The 14,383-nt window shown below is 46.8% G+C and overlaps 1 protein-coding gene across 3 annotated transcripts in view; it reads right to left on the bottom strand.

Annotated features, from left to right (window-relative positions):
- Positions 1-14,383, bottom strand: part of ift56 (intraflagellar transport 56) — a 67,080-nt gene that overhangs the window by 9,417 nt on the left and 43,280 nt on the right. For all 3 annotated transcript variants that reach the window (XM_072492044.1, XM_072492043.1, XM_072492045.1), the window contains exons 15-16: positions 5,191-5,260; positions 3,078-3,184 (exon numbers count right to left, since the gene is read on the bottom strand). In XM_072492044.1, the coding sequence (XP_072348145.1) occupies positions 3,078-3,184; positions 5,191-5,260 (177 nt within the window). The remainder of the gene's footprint in view (positions 1-3,077; positions 3,185-5,190; positions 5,261-14,383) is intronic.

Here is a 14,383-nt window from a genome sequence, read left to right as displayed (position 1 = left end):
ACCTTAAGGTACCTAAACAGCCCAAATTTCTCCTTCAATTTCTCCAAGCTGGCAAACCGCGCCTCCAGGAATAAATTGTTCAGTCTCTCCAGCCCTTTCTCTTCCCATGCATCAAATGTGGCATCCAGCCTTGCCGGCTCAAATAGGTGGTTAGCACAAATGGGAGCCAGCCTTGAGGCGGCCTCCAACTTAAAATGCTGGGGGCGTTGCTTCCAAGTTTTTAATGTGGACACTACCACTGGGTCCGACCAAGTACCTTGCCGGCGCCAACAGAAGTGGCGCCGTTACCATTATGCGAAGCTTGTCCCTCTAAATGACCCAGACCCCCATGTGAACCCATGGATGCCCGCACCACCCCAACACCTTCTCTGCGTTGGCTGCAATAATAAAGCAGCAAGCTTGGCAGTGACAGACACCCTGAATGTCTCTCCCGCTGAAGAACCCCCCTTTGATTCCTCGGGGCCTTACCTAACCAAATAAGGCCGGAAATAAGCCGCTCGACCCTTCAGGAAAAACCAGGAAACACGGAAATAAAAACAAAAATCTCGGCAAGATGTTCTTCTTAACCGATTGGACCTCACCCGCCAAAGATAATGGAGATTATCCCACCTCTGTAAGTCTGCCTCAACTGCACACAGCAGGCTCGTATAATTCAATCTCCAGAGCCTTGCCCAAACCCCAGCCACCTGGACCCCTAAGTATCGAAAGTTAGTCCCCGCTAACCGCAACAGCAACCCCCCGCGCCCATACAAAATCTGGCTTCCCTCCCCGATGCTCCGCCCACAAACTATTTGCTCTTCCCTATGTTCAACTTGTAACTGAAGAAGGCACCAGGCACCAAAGTTGTACAAAATACCCATAATATTCCCTATAGACGACCCTGGGTCTTCAGACCAATTTTGTGCTTTGGCCCAACAAGAAGCCTGTGACCCTTAGAAATATAGAAAATAGAAATAAGAAATTGGGCCCTTCGAGCCTCCTCCGCTATTCATTATGATCAGGGCTGATCATCCCAACTCGGTAACCTGTTCCTCCTTTTCCCCCAGAACCTTTGATCACTTTCGCCCCAAGTGCTATATCTAACTCCTCCCTGAAAACTTGGCCTCAACTCCTTTCAGTGTAGCGAATTCGAGATGCTCACCATTCCCTGAAGAAATTTCTCATACATGTCCTAAATGATTTATCCTGTATCCTGACAGTGTGACTCCTGGTGCTGGACACCCCACCATCTGGAACATCCTTCCTGAATCTAGTCCTGTTGGTATTTAATAGGTTTCTATTAGATACCCCCTCATTCTTCTGAACTCCAGTGAATATAATCCTAACTGACTCAACCTCACCTCACACGTCAGTCTCACCATCCCAAGAATCAGTCTGGTAAGTCTGTGAACCTTAACACAACAACCTGCGGTCTTTCAGCCCAGGCAAGTCTGTGACCCATCAGCCCATGACCTTTCTGCCCAGCAAGCCTCAGAAGCATTCCTTTTTTTAAATGAGTATCCAATTATTTTTTTTTTTCCCCAATTAAGGGACAATTTAGCGTGGGCAATCCACCTAACCTGCACATCTTTGGGTTGTGGGGTAAAACCTACGCAGACAGGGGGAGAATGTGCAAACTCCACACGGACTGTGACCCGGGGCCAGTATTCGAACCCGGGTCCTCAACGCCGTAGGCAGCAATGCTAACCATTGTCCACGTGCCGCCCCCTCAGAAGCATTCCTGAGGAAAGATGTTTTATTGGCATGGCAAAAGGACAATCCTGGGGGGCTTCACATCTCAAAGAGGATGCCCTGTATATGGCAGGAGGTCTGCTTCCTCAGGCAGAAGGAGAACCAAGAAAATCTGGACGGAGACGGCGGAGAAGGCCAGAAGACATGTGGTCGCCAGGAGAACCAGGCCGCAGTGCCACAAGCACGTCAACATTTTTCTCCAAGTAATCCTGACAAATGGAGGAAGTGGCTCTAGAACATGTCAGGCATCTTGGTAGACATTCGATTGTGGATGTTGAGGCAAGAGTGCTACCGCACGGTGAGCTCATGACAAGCCACAAGGGAGCCTCGTTGCAGTGATCGCCACTGTACGCACATCGATCTGAACAGCATCGACTCTGTAGGTCCAAGTCTGGAGGGGCAAAAAAAACAACATTGTCCTTCTGTTCTCTCACCCGAGTCAAACACTGGAACTGCTGTTTCCCACCTCCAAGGGGGAAGGTGACCCCAAAGGGTTCAACGTCACTTCATTCCCCTGCATTCACCTCCAGTGAAGACATTTTAATCGTTATTATTGACACAAGTAGGCTTACATTAACACTGCAATGAAGTAACTGTGAAAATCCCCTCGTCGCCACATTCCGGCGCCTGTTTGGGTACACAGAGAGAGAATTCACAATGTCCAATTCACCTAAACAAGCAAGTCTTTTACACCTTGGTGGGTTTGCATTTGCAAGTTTCCATCTACATTGTGACAGTGCTGGAGTGCTAGAGGTTGCACCAAGAGTTGGGCTGCGAGAAACAATGGCACGTGCGGTCATCTTTCATGGGTTCCAGAAGCATCACGTGTCAGTGGGCGAGGAGCTGTGAGCTTCGAGCAGAGGGAAATTGTAACAGTGTAGGTTGAATTTGAACCTTTATTTGGTTGGATGGCTGCAGTGGGAATCATGTGTATAAGCCGCACCCGTGAATTGGAAAGAATCTATACAACAGTACAAACATAAGCAAATCCAGGCGCTCATTTCTTAATCTCCGCAAGCTTTGCAAAAGTAGATTTGAGCTGTTTGCTGCACTGAGTGAGATCCCTGGATCTCTAATTGCTCCTCAAATAGTTTGCCTCACGGGGCAGCACGGTGGTGCAGTGGGTTAGCCCTGCTACCTCGCGGCACCGAGGTCCCAGGTTCGATCCCGGCTCTGGGTCACTGTCTGTGTGGAGTTTTCACATTCTCCCCATGTTTGCGTGGGTTTCACCCACACAACCCAAAAATGTGCAGGCTAGGTGGATTGGCCACGCTAAATTACCCCTTAATTGGAAAAAATGAATTGGGTACTCTTAAAATTTTTTTTTTTAAGTTTGCCTCACTTACCTTATAGCAGTCATTGGCCAAGAGCTGCAGTAGGCTGAAGGACTCTCCTGACGTCTCCATCTTCAGGTAGAGTTCCCATGCCAGACGTGGCTTCTTGTTCATGATATCTGCGAAGGCGGAAAGAATTGCAGTAGCTTGTGAAGTGGTATCAGCACCAGGCCCACAAACAAACAAGGGGCGCGGAGGATGGAAAATGCAGCTTACTGCAAGAGTGAAATTTCCTCGTGTTACAAAGACCTTCCTCCTGAGTAAGCCTCAGTGATAAAAGGAGTATTTAATTTTATACCACAAATACACAGAGAATGGACGGATAGATTTTTAGATCTTATTCAGTCAACCACTGTCATTTGATGCTTTCCTATTCGTGAAAAACAAAAATCTCAAAAAATTTAAAATGGCTTCTGGCCATTACACCACTGTATGCTATGGCTGCATTGTGGAAGCACTCCATTTTACAGAGCAAAAAAGAAATTCAGCCCATTGCACTGATGCTAGCTCTAGGAGATTGATATCCACTTAATCGCCTTTCTTTCTCTTCCCCTATTTTCAAAATGTGCCTATTGCACCCATGCAGTCCCCTTCCCCATACTCTCATGGAATCATTCATGCCTTGCCAAGTCATAAGACGGAGGTTTAAGGAGCTTCTCTCTGTCCTTTCCAATATAATTCAAAGAGAAGTGGGGATTGGCGGCGTGGAAGGGCCAACGAGAAGGTGCTCGGCATCAGAACTGAAAATCAGGATTGGGGGGGCAGCACAGTGGCGCAGTGGGTTAGCACTGCTGCCTCACAACGCCGAAGTCCCAGGTTCGATCCCGGCTCTGGGTCACTCACTGTCCGTGTGGGGTTTGCCCATTCTCCCCATGCTTGCGTGGGTTTCGCCCCCACAACCCAAATGTGCAGGCTAGGTGGATTGGCCATGCTAAATTGTCTCTTAATTGGAAAAAAAATGAATTAGGTACTTTAAATTTAAATAAATAAATAAATAAATAAAATCAAAAATCAGGATTGATACCACTCAATTATTAAATAATCCAATTTACAGGTCCTTACAGTCTAAAGATGTGCAGATTAGGTGAATTAGCTATGCTAAATTGCTCTTAGGGTCCAAAGAAAAGGTTAGGTAGGGTTGCGTGGATAGGGTGGAGGTGTGGGTTTGGGTGGGGTGCTCTTTCCAAGGGCGGTGCAGACTAGAGGGGCCAAATAGCCTCCTTCTGCACTGTTAACTCTATGCTGGGAGCATTTGCTATTAACCTGCTATCACAGTGCAGCTGAGGACACTGAAGGGCATGGGGTTTTTGATTACCAACCGTCCTTTTCTCGGAGAAAATGTCTCAAGTGTTTGGCTTATACGGTGTCTGCTGAATCACACAGGCCAGGGAAGTTGGAGCCAAGTTAGCCAATTGCAGCCTGGGGGAAAGGTGGGGCTCACTAGACTCGGGAAGAGAGCAAATACTAAATATCCTGCCTCCTGCTCCCTGATGTAGTCACTTCATAGAAGCCCAGTACTGAGAGAGCGTTACGTGGGCTTTGGATAGTGTGCCACTTGACGGCACGCCATGTTGGATGCGTAACATACCATTTCACATGGCTAGCAAAAAAATAGCAAACACAAAGCTCCTTCAACTGGATCCCTGCGGATGTCTACAGATTCAACGTTAGAGGATGCACAGTGCACGGCAGCTGATCAACTCTGCACAGGCCGGACAAGTAACTTTATTGTCGTCCAGGATGCCTGTTAATGTTTAGCACACATTATCTCTTGGCCCATCCAAGAGCTGAACAAACATTAGACTACTGTTGGTAAACGAAGACAAAAGCACCAACACTGGTAGCAATCTGAAAGCACTAAAATTGCTGGAAAGCTTGGCTCTACTCAAACACTAGTGGGGTTTCGGTTAAAGAGAAACAATACTGGAAATACTCAGCAGGTCAGGCAGCAACTATGGAGATAAACAGGGTTGACATTTCAGGTCGATGACCTTGCATTGTTCATCAACTTTGTGCTTCTCTACAGATGCTGCCAAACCTGTTCAGAACTTCCAGTACTTGTGTTTTCATTTCAGATTTACATCATCCATAGTATTTTACTTTCGCGGAGCTTCCTTTAACTCACAGCAACGGGCCAGCCAGCTGAGGTAGATGTAGTCATTCTTCAGCTTCTCACTCTGAATCAGCTGGAAAACCTGAGGAGTAATTTAAAAAGGGGCAACGCTTAGAAGGAGGGGATGATAAATTGGCTAACATACCGAGCGATGCACATCAGGAAGGTTTCAGGTTCAGGTGGTAGCCTTGGTCAGCCATGTAATGCAGGGTGATGAGTGTAAGAAATTGATGTACATATTGTATTATATGTGTGTGATGCAGTAATGGCTTTAAAATCCTGGTTTAAAAGACAGGCAGACACTGTGGCTGCAGAAGACAATTAACATGTTGTAAAAGATCATCATTCATTCCAACCACATATACGGTTTACCTAAATAGAATTTTGTTTATTGAAGGTTCCCTGGGGCTTCGATAATTGAGGGATTGTGGTTAGACTTAGTAAGATGGTCATATCCCAATCAGTCAAATAGAGATGATGTAATTATGGGGAGGAGCCAGGGCTGAAGCAGTCACTTCTTGAGTTCAGTCACTTTAGATTTGGCTGGAACAGAACAGCAACTTCTACACAAGGCTGTCAGGTCGAGAAGTGGTCTGGCATAGACAAGAATCTGCAGGCTGTTTCCTGACATGACCTCTCTCTCTCTCTCTAAGCAGTCTTTGAAAGGAATTTCTTTTCAAATTTAGAGTACCCAATTCAATTTTTCCAATTAAGGGGCAATTTAGCGCGGCCAATCAGCCTAACCTGCACATCTTTACGGTTGTGGGAGTGAAACCCACGCAAACACGGGGAGAATGTGCAAATTCCACACAATGACCCAGAGTCGCGATCGAACCTGGGACCTCGGTGCCATGAGGCAGCAGTGCCCTTAGTTTGCACATTCTCCCCGCGTCTGCGTGGGTCTCACCCCCACAACCCAAAGATGTGCACGCTAGGTGAATTGGAAAAATAATAATTGGGCACTCTAAATTTATATTTAAAAAAAAAATAGTGGCAAGGGCCTTATGGGAAACCAGGCTTCTTCCGGTGCTGATCAATAAGTGGTCATTTCCAACAGCAAATTTAAATTTGAGAAAACCAGGTGAAGGCTCAATGTGCACAAAGTGAGACCTCAACACGGTTCATAAGGAGGATGGTAGAAAATGCACTCAATCGGTAACAATGGTTAGAAAAGGTCAAGCTTCGGGTTTAAAAGCTGGCAGACGGTTAGAGCCAGGGAAGGGAGCACTGTCAGAACTTTAACGCCTCAAGGGGGTGAAGCAAGAGTAAAGAAACAGAACTGTGAATCAGGATTTCAACGGGGAAGAGGAGCAGCAGCAGCCTGGAGCATGATTTTGCTGTTGGCAGGACAAAGGACAAGGAAGCCCTCAGGAGCACTGACAACGACACTGTGACAAAGGTACAGAAGTTGATGAGTAGAGGCAAGAGAAAGCGAACAGGTAACCATTGTTTTTCCTGTACCTTGCCCAGGAATGTGTACCTTGGGGATGGCCTTAAAAGAGCCGTCAGCGATATGGGAACCAGATTCAAGCCTTGATTGCAGGGAGTTTCTGCATGCCTAAACTTCACAGAATAATAGAATTGTTAGAGCACCGATCGTCTGATAAGTGTAGCTAGGCTCTGTCATCCAGCTAATCCTCCAACTAATAAATAAGTTGCATGCTGGGAGCTGGCACTAATTCAAGTAACATTTGGCCAAATTCCCTAAATGTGCTGTACAGACAGTTAGTTCCCTACGATACTGTGGAAGCAAGCTCCAGCTTGTAACATTCGAGATGCACAGAAGGCTTAAATACCTCATTAATGAGATGCCAACAGAAACTCCCAAACATTTCAGAGAGCTGAAGAAGGAATTTGTAATAAAGCTGAGATAAAGGGTGTGGTTTGTTTATTCTCAGGACTGAATATTTTACAATTGTGTGCAAGAGTCCGTCACAGAAACCCATGCACACAAGGAGAATGTGCGAACTCCACATGGACAGTGACCCAGGGCCGGGATTCGAACCCGGGTCCTCAGCGGCGTAGTCCCAGTGCTAACCGCTGCGCCACGTGCCGCCCCATTGTGAGACTTCTAACAATTGGTGTAGATAGTGAAGATACTGCCAACAATGGCTTTAAGGGTTATGGGACCAAAGCAGGTAGATGGAGTTAGGTTGAGTTGCGATATAGATCAGCCATGATCTAATTGAATAGTGGAATGGATTCACGCTGCTGAATGGTCTCTTTCAATTAGGAAAACCCATCAGGCCGGCACAGTCGCCGCCACCTTCCCAGTTCTTCAAGTTCCATCCAATTCATCAACCCTTTCATCCACCCCCTTTCAAAAAGACAAAATAAAATTGGTCGCCAATTCAGGAGGCTTTTGCCAAATATTTCTCTCCAACCCTGCATGTATGTGTAGATAAGCAGCAGGAGGTTTTCCAGCACTGGACTTTTAACAGGACCACGCATAGATCGGTGTGGTCTGCACTGCTGACTTGATCCCTCGGTCTGGTCTTGACGAGGCAGAATGTGGTCACTCGATCTTTCTGACAACTCACAACTGCAATCAGCTCCTTTTCCACCACAGGATGATCTGACCCAACACTGGACCAGTAACTGGGGAGCTGCCAACCGTCTTCCTTCAATTCAGAAGCTCTCTCTGTTATCACATAGCGTCAGAACAATGGAATAGTTCAATCAGACGTTTGCACAGAGCTGTCCCGTATTCAAGATAACATTTATTTTAAATGCAAATTGCCAGAAACGTGCATGAAATTTACACTGAAGCACACAGCAGCGGGATATACCAACTTAAGAGATACATTGGTCAGAGGGGCAAGGGGTAGCTCTATCAACGTGGAGATAGTCTCATCAAGTCCTGTTCACCTGTAACACCTGCACTCACTGACGTACATTCTTGTTAAGCAATTTCTTGATTTTGAAACTTTCAACCTTGTCTTCAAATCCTGGCCCCCCCCCAAAATGGCCTCATCTCTCTCTCACTGTAACCTCCTCCTCCGAGACCCTCGGATATACCTATGCTCCTCTAATTTTGGCCTCCTGAAAATCCCTGCTATTAATCGTTCCGCCTTTGGTGGCTGTGCCTACAGCTGCCGAGGCCCACACTCTGGAATTCCTTCCTTAATTTTCTCCATCTTTCTTTCTCCATCTCCCTTTCTTCAAGAGACTCCTTAAAACCTACTTTCGGACCATGCCTTTGGCCATCTGCCCTAGCATTACTGTAGATGGTTCAGTGTCAAAGTTTACTTTACAGCATTCTTGTGAAAACCTTGGGTAATTTTATGATGTTAAAGGTGCTATATAAATATATATTGTTGTTGTACATTGATGATGGGTTCTTAGACCAAGACCGTGGCCATGGTTTTAGTCACCTGTCCTTTTCTGGCTCAGTGCCAATTGTCTGACTTACGCTCCTGTAAAGTGTCTTGGGTCGTTTGATCGTGTAAAGGGGTTATAGAAATGCAAGTTGATGCTGGGGTTAAGAACATTCTTGTGTTGGGCAAGAGTAGAGGAACCAACACAATTGCATATGAATGGGGTATCATTAAATCAATGTACCGATGCGGTGATATTGCAATCGGTTGATGTACTAGTCTTCCCCCTGACTGATTGTTACAGTCAGGGGGAAGAAAACAAACAGGCAGACAGTGCAGGGATCCCTCGTGGCCGTTCCCCTTCAAAACAAGTATACCGTTTTGGATGCTGTTGGGGGGGATGACCTACCGGGGGAAGTCCCTAGCGGTCAGGTCTCTGGCACGGAGTCTGGCTCTGGGGCTCAGAAGGGAAGGGGGGAGAATAGAAAAACAATAGTTGTAGGAGATTCAATGGTTAGGGGAATAGATAGGAGATTCTGTAGTCGCGAGCGAGACTCCCGGAAGGTATGTTGCCTCCCGGGTGCCAGGGCCAGGGATGTCTCGGATCGTGTCTTCAGGATCCTTAAGGGGGAGGGTGAGCAGCCAGAAGTCGTGGTGCACATTGGTACCAACGACATAGGTAGGGAAAGGGGTGTGGAGGTAATAAACAAGTTTAGGGAGTTAGGCTGGAAGTTGAAAGCTAGGACAGACAGAGTTGTCATCTCTGGTTTGTTGCCGGTGCCACGTGATAGCGAGGCTAGGAATAGGGAGAGAGTGCAGTTGAACACGTGGCTGCAGGAATGGTGTAGGAGGGAGGGCTTCAGGTATTTGGATAATTGGAGCGCATTCTGGGGAAGGTGGGACCTGTACAAGCAGGACGGGTTGCATCTGAACCAGTGGGGCACCAATATCCTGGGAGGGAGGTTTGCTAGTACTCTTCGGGAGGGTTTAAACTAATTTGGCAGGGGAATGGGAACCGGATTTGTAGTCCAGCAACTAAGGTAGCCGATATTCAGGACGCCAAAGCATGTAATGAGGCAGTGGGGAAGGGAACACTGACAAAGGAGAGTATTTGCAGGCACGGAGATGGGTTGAAGTGTGTATACTTCAACGCAAGAAGCATCAGGAATAAGGTGGGTGAACTTAAGGCATGGATCGGTACTTGGGACTACGATGTGGTGGCCATCACGGAAACTTGGATAGAAGAGGGGCAGAAATGGTTGTTGGAGGTCCCTGGTTATAGATGTTTCAATAAGATTAGGGAGGGTGGTAAAAGAGGTGGGGGGGTGGCATTATTAATTAGAGATAGTATAACAGCTGCAGAAAGGCAGTTCGAGGAGTATCACCCTATTGAGGTAGTATGGGTTGAAGTCAGAAATAGGAAAGGAGCAGTCACCTTGTTAGGAGTTTTCTATAGGCCCCCCAATAGTAACAGAGATGTGGAGGAACAGATTGTGAAACAGATTTTGGAAAGGTGCAGAAGTCATAGGGTAGTAGTCATGGGCGACTTTAACTTCCCAAATATTGAGTGGAAACTCTTTAGATCAAATAGTTTGGATGGGGTGGTGTTTGTGCAGTGTGTCCAGGAAGCTTTTCTAACACAGTATGTAGATTGTCCGACCAGAGGAGGGGCAATATTGGATTTAGTACTGGGTAATGAACCAGGGCAAGTGATAGATTTGTTAGTGGGGGAGCATTTTGGAGATAGTGACCACAATTCTGTGACTTTCACTTTAGTAATGGAGAGGGATAGGTGCGTGCAACAGGGCAAGGTTTACAATTGGGGGAAGGGTAAATACGATGTTGTCAGACAAGAATTGAAGTGCATAAGTTGGAAACATAGGCTGGCAGGGAAGGACACAAGTGAAATGTGGAACTTGTTCAAGGAACAGGTGCTACGTGTCCTTGATATGTATGTCCCTGTCAGGCAGGGAAGAGATGGTCGAGTGAGGGAACCATGGTTGACAAGAGAGGTTGAATGTCTTGTTAAGAGGAAAAAGGTGACTTATGTAAGGCTGAGGAAACAAGGTTCAGACAGGGCATTGGAGGGATACAAGATAGCCAGGAGGGAACTGAAGAAAGGGATTAGGAGAGCTAAGAGAGGGCATGAACAATCTTTGGCGGGTAGGATCAAGGAAAACCCCAAGGCCTTTTACACATATGTGAGAAATATGAGAATGACTAGAGCGAGGGTAGGTCCGATCAAGGACAGTAGCGGGAGATTGTGTATTGAGTCTGAAGAGATAGGAGAGGTCTTGAATGAGTATTTTTCTTCTGTATTTACAAATGAGAGGGGCGATATTGTTGGAGAGGACAGTGTGAAACAGATTGGTAAGCTCGAGGAAATACTTGTTAGGAAGGAAGATGTGTTGGGCATTTTGAAAAACTTGAGGATAGACAAGTCCTCCGGGCCTGACGGGATATATCCAAGGATTCTATGGGAAGCAAGAGATGAAATTGCAGAGCCGTTGGCAATGATCTTTTCGTCCTCACTGTCAACAGGGGTGGTACCAGGGGATTGGAGAGTGGTGAATGTCGTGCCCCTGTTCAAAAAAGGAACTAGGGATAACCCTGGGAATTACAGGCCAGTTAGTCTTACTTCGGTGGTAGGCAAAGTAATGGAAAGGGTACTGAAGGATAGGATTTCTGAGCATCTGGAAAGACACTGCTTGATTAGGGATAGTCAGCACGGATTTGTGAGGGGTAGGTCTTGCCTTACAAATCTTATTGAATTCTTTGAGGAGGTGACCAAGCATGTGGATGAAGGTAAAGCAGTGGATGTAGTGTACATGGATTTTGATAAAGCATTTGATAAAGTTCCCCATGGTAGGCTTATGCATAAAGTAAGAAGGCATGGGATAGTGGGAAATTTGGCCAGTTGGATAACGAACTGGCTAACCGATAGAAGTCAGAGAGTGGTGGTGGATGGCAAATATTCAGCCTGGATCCCAGTTACCAGTGGCGTACCGCAGGGATCAGTTCTGGGTCCTCTGCTGTTTGTGATTTTCATTAATGACTTGGATGAGGGAGTTGAAGGGTGGGTCAGTAAATTTGCAGACGATACGAAGATTGGTGGAGTTGTGGATAGTAAGGAGGGCTGTTGTCGGCTGCAAAGAGACATAGATAGGATGCAGAGCTGGGCTGAGAAGTGGCAGATGGAGTTTAACCCTGAAAAGTGTGAGGTTGTCCATTTTGGAAGGACAAATATGAATGCGGAATATAGGGTTAACGGTAGAGTTCTTGGCAATGTGGAGGAGCAGAGAGATCTTGGGGTCTATGTTCATACATCTTTGAAAGTTGCCACTCAGGTGGATGGAGCTGTGAAGAAGGCCTATCGTGTGCTCGCGTTCATTAACAGAGGGATTGAATTTAAGAGCTGTGAGGTGATGATGCAGCTGTACAAAACTTTGGTAAGGCCACATTTGGAGTACTGTGTACAGTTCTGGTCGCCTCATTTTTGGAAGGATGTGGAAGCTCTGGAAAAGGTGCAAAGAAGATTTACCAGGATGTTGCCTGGAATGGAGAGTAGGTCTTACGAGGAAAGGTTGAGGGTGCTCGGCCTTTTCTCATTAGAGCGGAGAAGGATGAGGGGCGACTTGATAGAGGTTTATAAGATGATCAACAGATAGAGTAGACAGTCAGAGACTTTTTCCCCGGGTGGAACACACCATTACAAGGGGACATAAATTTAAGGTGAAAGGTGGAAGATATAGGAGGGATATCAGAGGTAGGTTCTTTACCCAGAGAGTAGTGGGGGCATGGAATGCACTGCCTGTGGAAGTAGTTGAGTCGGAAACATAAGGGACCTTCAAGCAGCTATTGGATAGGTACATGGATGACGGTAAAATGATATAGTGTAGATTTATTTGTTCTTAAGGGCAGCACGGTAGCATTGTGGATAACGCAATTGCTTCACAGCTCCATGGTCCCAGGTTCGATTCCGGCTTGGGTCATTGTCTGTGCGGAGTCTGCACGTCCTCCCTGTGTCTGCGTGGGTTTCCTCCGGGTGCTCCGGTTTCCTCCCACAGTCCAAACATGTGCGGGTTAGGTGAATTGGCCAATGATAAATTGCCCTTAATGTCCAAATTGCCCTTGGTGTTGGGTGGAGGTGTTGAGTTTGGGTATGGTGCTCTTTCCAAGAGCCGGTGCAGACTCAAAGGGCCGAATGGCCTCCTTCTGCACTGTAAATTCAATGATAATCTATGATTAATCTAGGACAAAGGTTCGGCACAACATCGTGGGCCGAAGGGCCTGTTCTGTGCTGTATTTTCTATGTTCTATGTTCTAGTCTGCTGATACGTTACTTTGGGGGGGCAGGAGTGGATATACCAATTTGAGCAGACCCCAAAATCATTTCTCTTGTGCACTGTCCCAGCTGGAGGTACCGATTAGTGAGCAGCAAAGTACAAAATTATAGCGTGGAGACTGGCTAGAACGTAGTAAAAACTGAAAGAAAAACACATCACCCTCCACTCAGCAATTAGCCAAGCCACATATTACAAAGCTCCCTTTTAAATAGTGGGGTTAAATTAGCTACCCTCCAATCTGCAGGAACTGTTCCAGAGTCTATAGAATCTTGAAAGATGACCATCAATTCATCCATTATTTCTTCGATCCAGACCCCGGCTCACTGTCCGTGTGGAGTTTGCATATTCTCCCCGTGTCTGCGTGGGTCTCACCCCCACAACTCAAAGATGTGCAGGGTGGGTGGATCGACTACACCAAATTGCCCCTTAATTAGAAAGAAAATGAATTGGGCTGTTAAAATTTAAAAAGAACAAAGTTCGGCAGGGTATCGGTGCAGGCTTGGAGTGCCGAAGTACCTGTCCTGTGCTGTATTGTTCTTTGTATGTAAGGGACGGCCTTTCTGATAATTGCAATCTTTTTAAAGCTTCTTTTGTGCCTCCACTGAGTCTGACAGTTCTGCTGAGCGATACCAGATGCTTGTGGTTTTTTTTGCATAGTGATTGATCAACAGTTGGAATGGGGAGACCAATGTACAACTTCTACGAACTACACAAAGACCCATGGGGCAGGACTCCGTGTTAAGCCAACAGACAGCAGCTGTCTTGCCTGTAGAGAAAGCAATAGGGATTCCCCCCTTTAGATCAGCCTTTAAGCCTCAGGAAGCCAGGCAACCAACAATGAACCCTGCAGTGTAGTTTCTCAGGGTGCCGTGACTTACAGCAGAGTTCACACACAGACTAGTCCAAAGTCATACCACTCTTGCTTCTTTTTTTGTTATAAATTTAGAGTACCCAATTAATTTTTTCCAATTAAGGGGCAATCTACCGACCCTGCACATCACAGAATCACAGAATTTACACTGCAGAGGAGGCCATTCGGCTCATCGAGTCTGCACCGGCCCTTACAAAGAGCACCCTACTCAAGCCCACGTCTCTACCCTATCCCTGTAACCCAGTGACCCCTACTTAACCTTTTTGAACACTAAGGGCAATTTATCATGGCCAATCCACCTAGCCTGCACATCTTTTGACTGTGGGAGGAAACTGGAGCACCCGGAGGAAACCCATGCAAGACACGGGGAGAACGTGCAGACTCCGCACAGACAGTGACCCAAGCCGGGAATCGAACCTGGGACCCTGGAGCTGTGAAACAACTGTGCTAACCGCTGTGCTACCGTGCTTTCATCTTCGTGTTGTGGGGGCGAAACCTGCGCAAACACGGGGAGAATGTGCAAATTCCACACGGACAGTGTTCCAGAGCCAGGATCGAACGTGGGTCCTCGGCGCTGTGAGGCAGCAATGCTAACCACTGCGCCGCCGTGGCGATAGAAGGAAGGGATTTATGGAAATGCCTCCTATTCGTGTCTAAGATTCATTGAGACC

Source organism: Scyliorhinus torazame, chromosome 29, assembly GCF_047496885.1.
Source record: "Scyliorhinus torazame isolate Kashiwa2021f chromosome 29, sScyTor2.1, whole genome shotgun sequence".
NCBI classification, from domain to species: Eukaryota; Metazoa; Chordata; class Chondrichthyes; order Carcharhiniformes; family Scyliorhinidae; genus Scyliorhinus; species Scyliorhinus torazame.
This window is presented reverse-complemented; position numbering and strand designations above follow the sequence as displayed.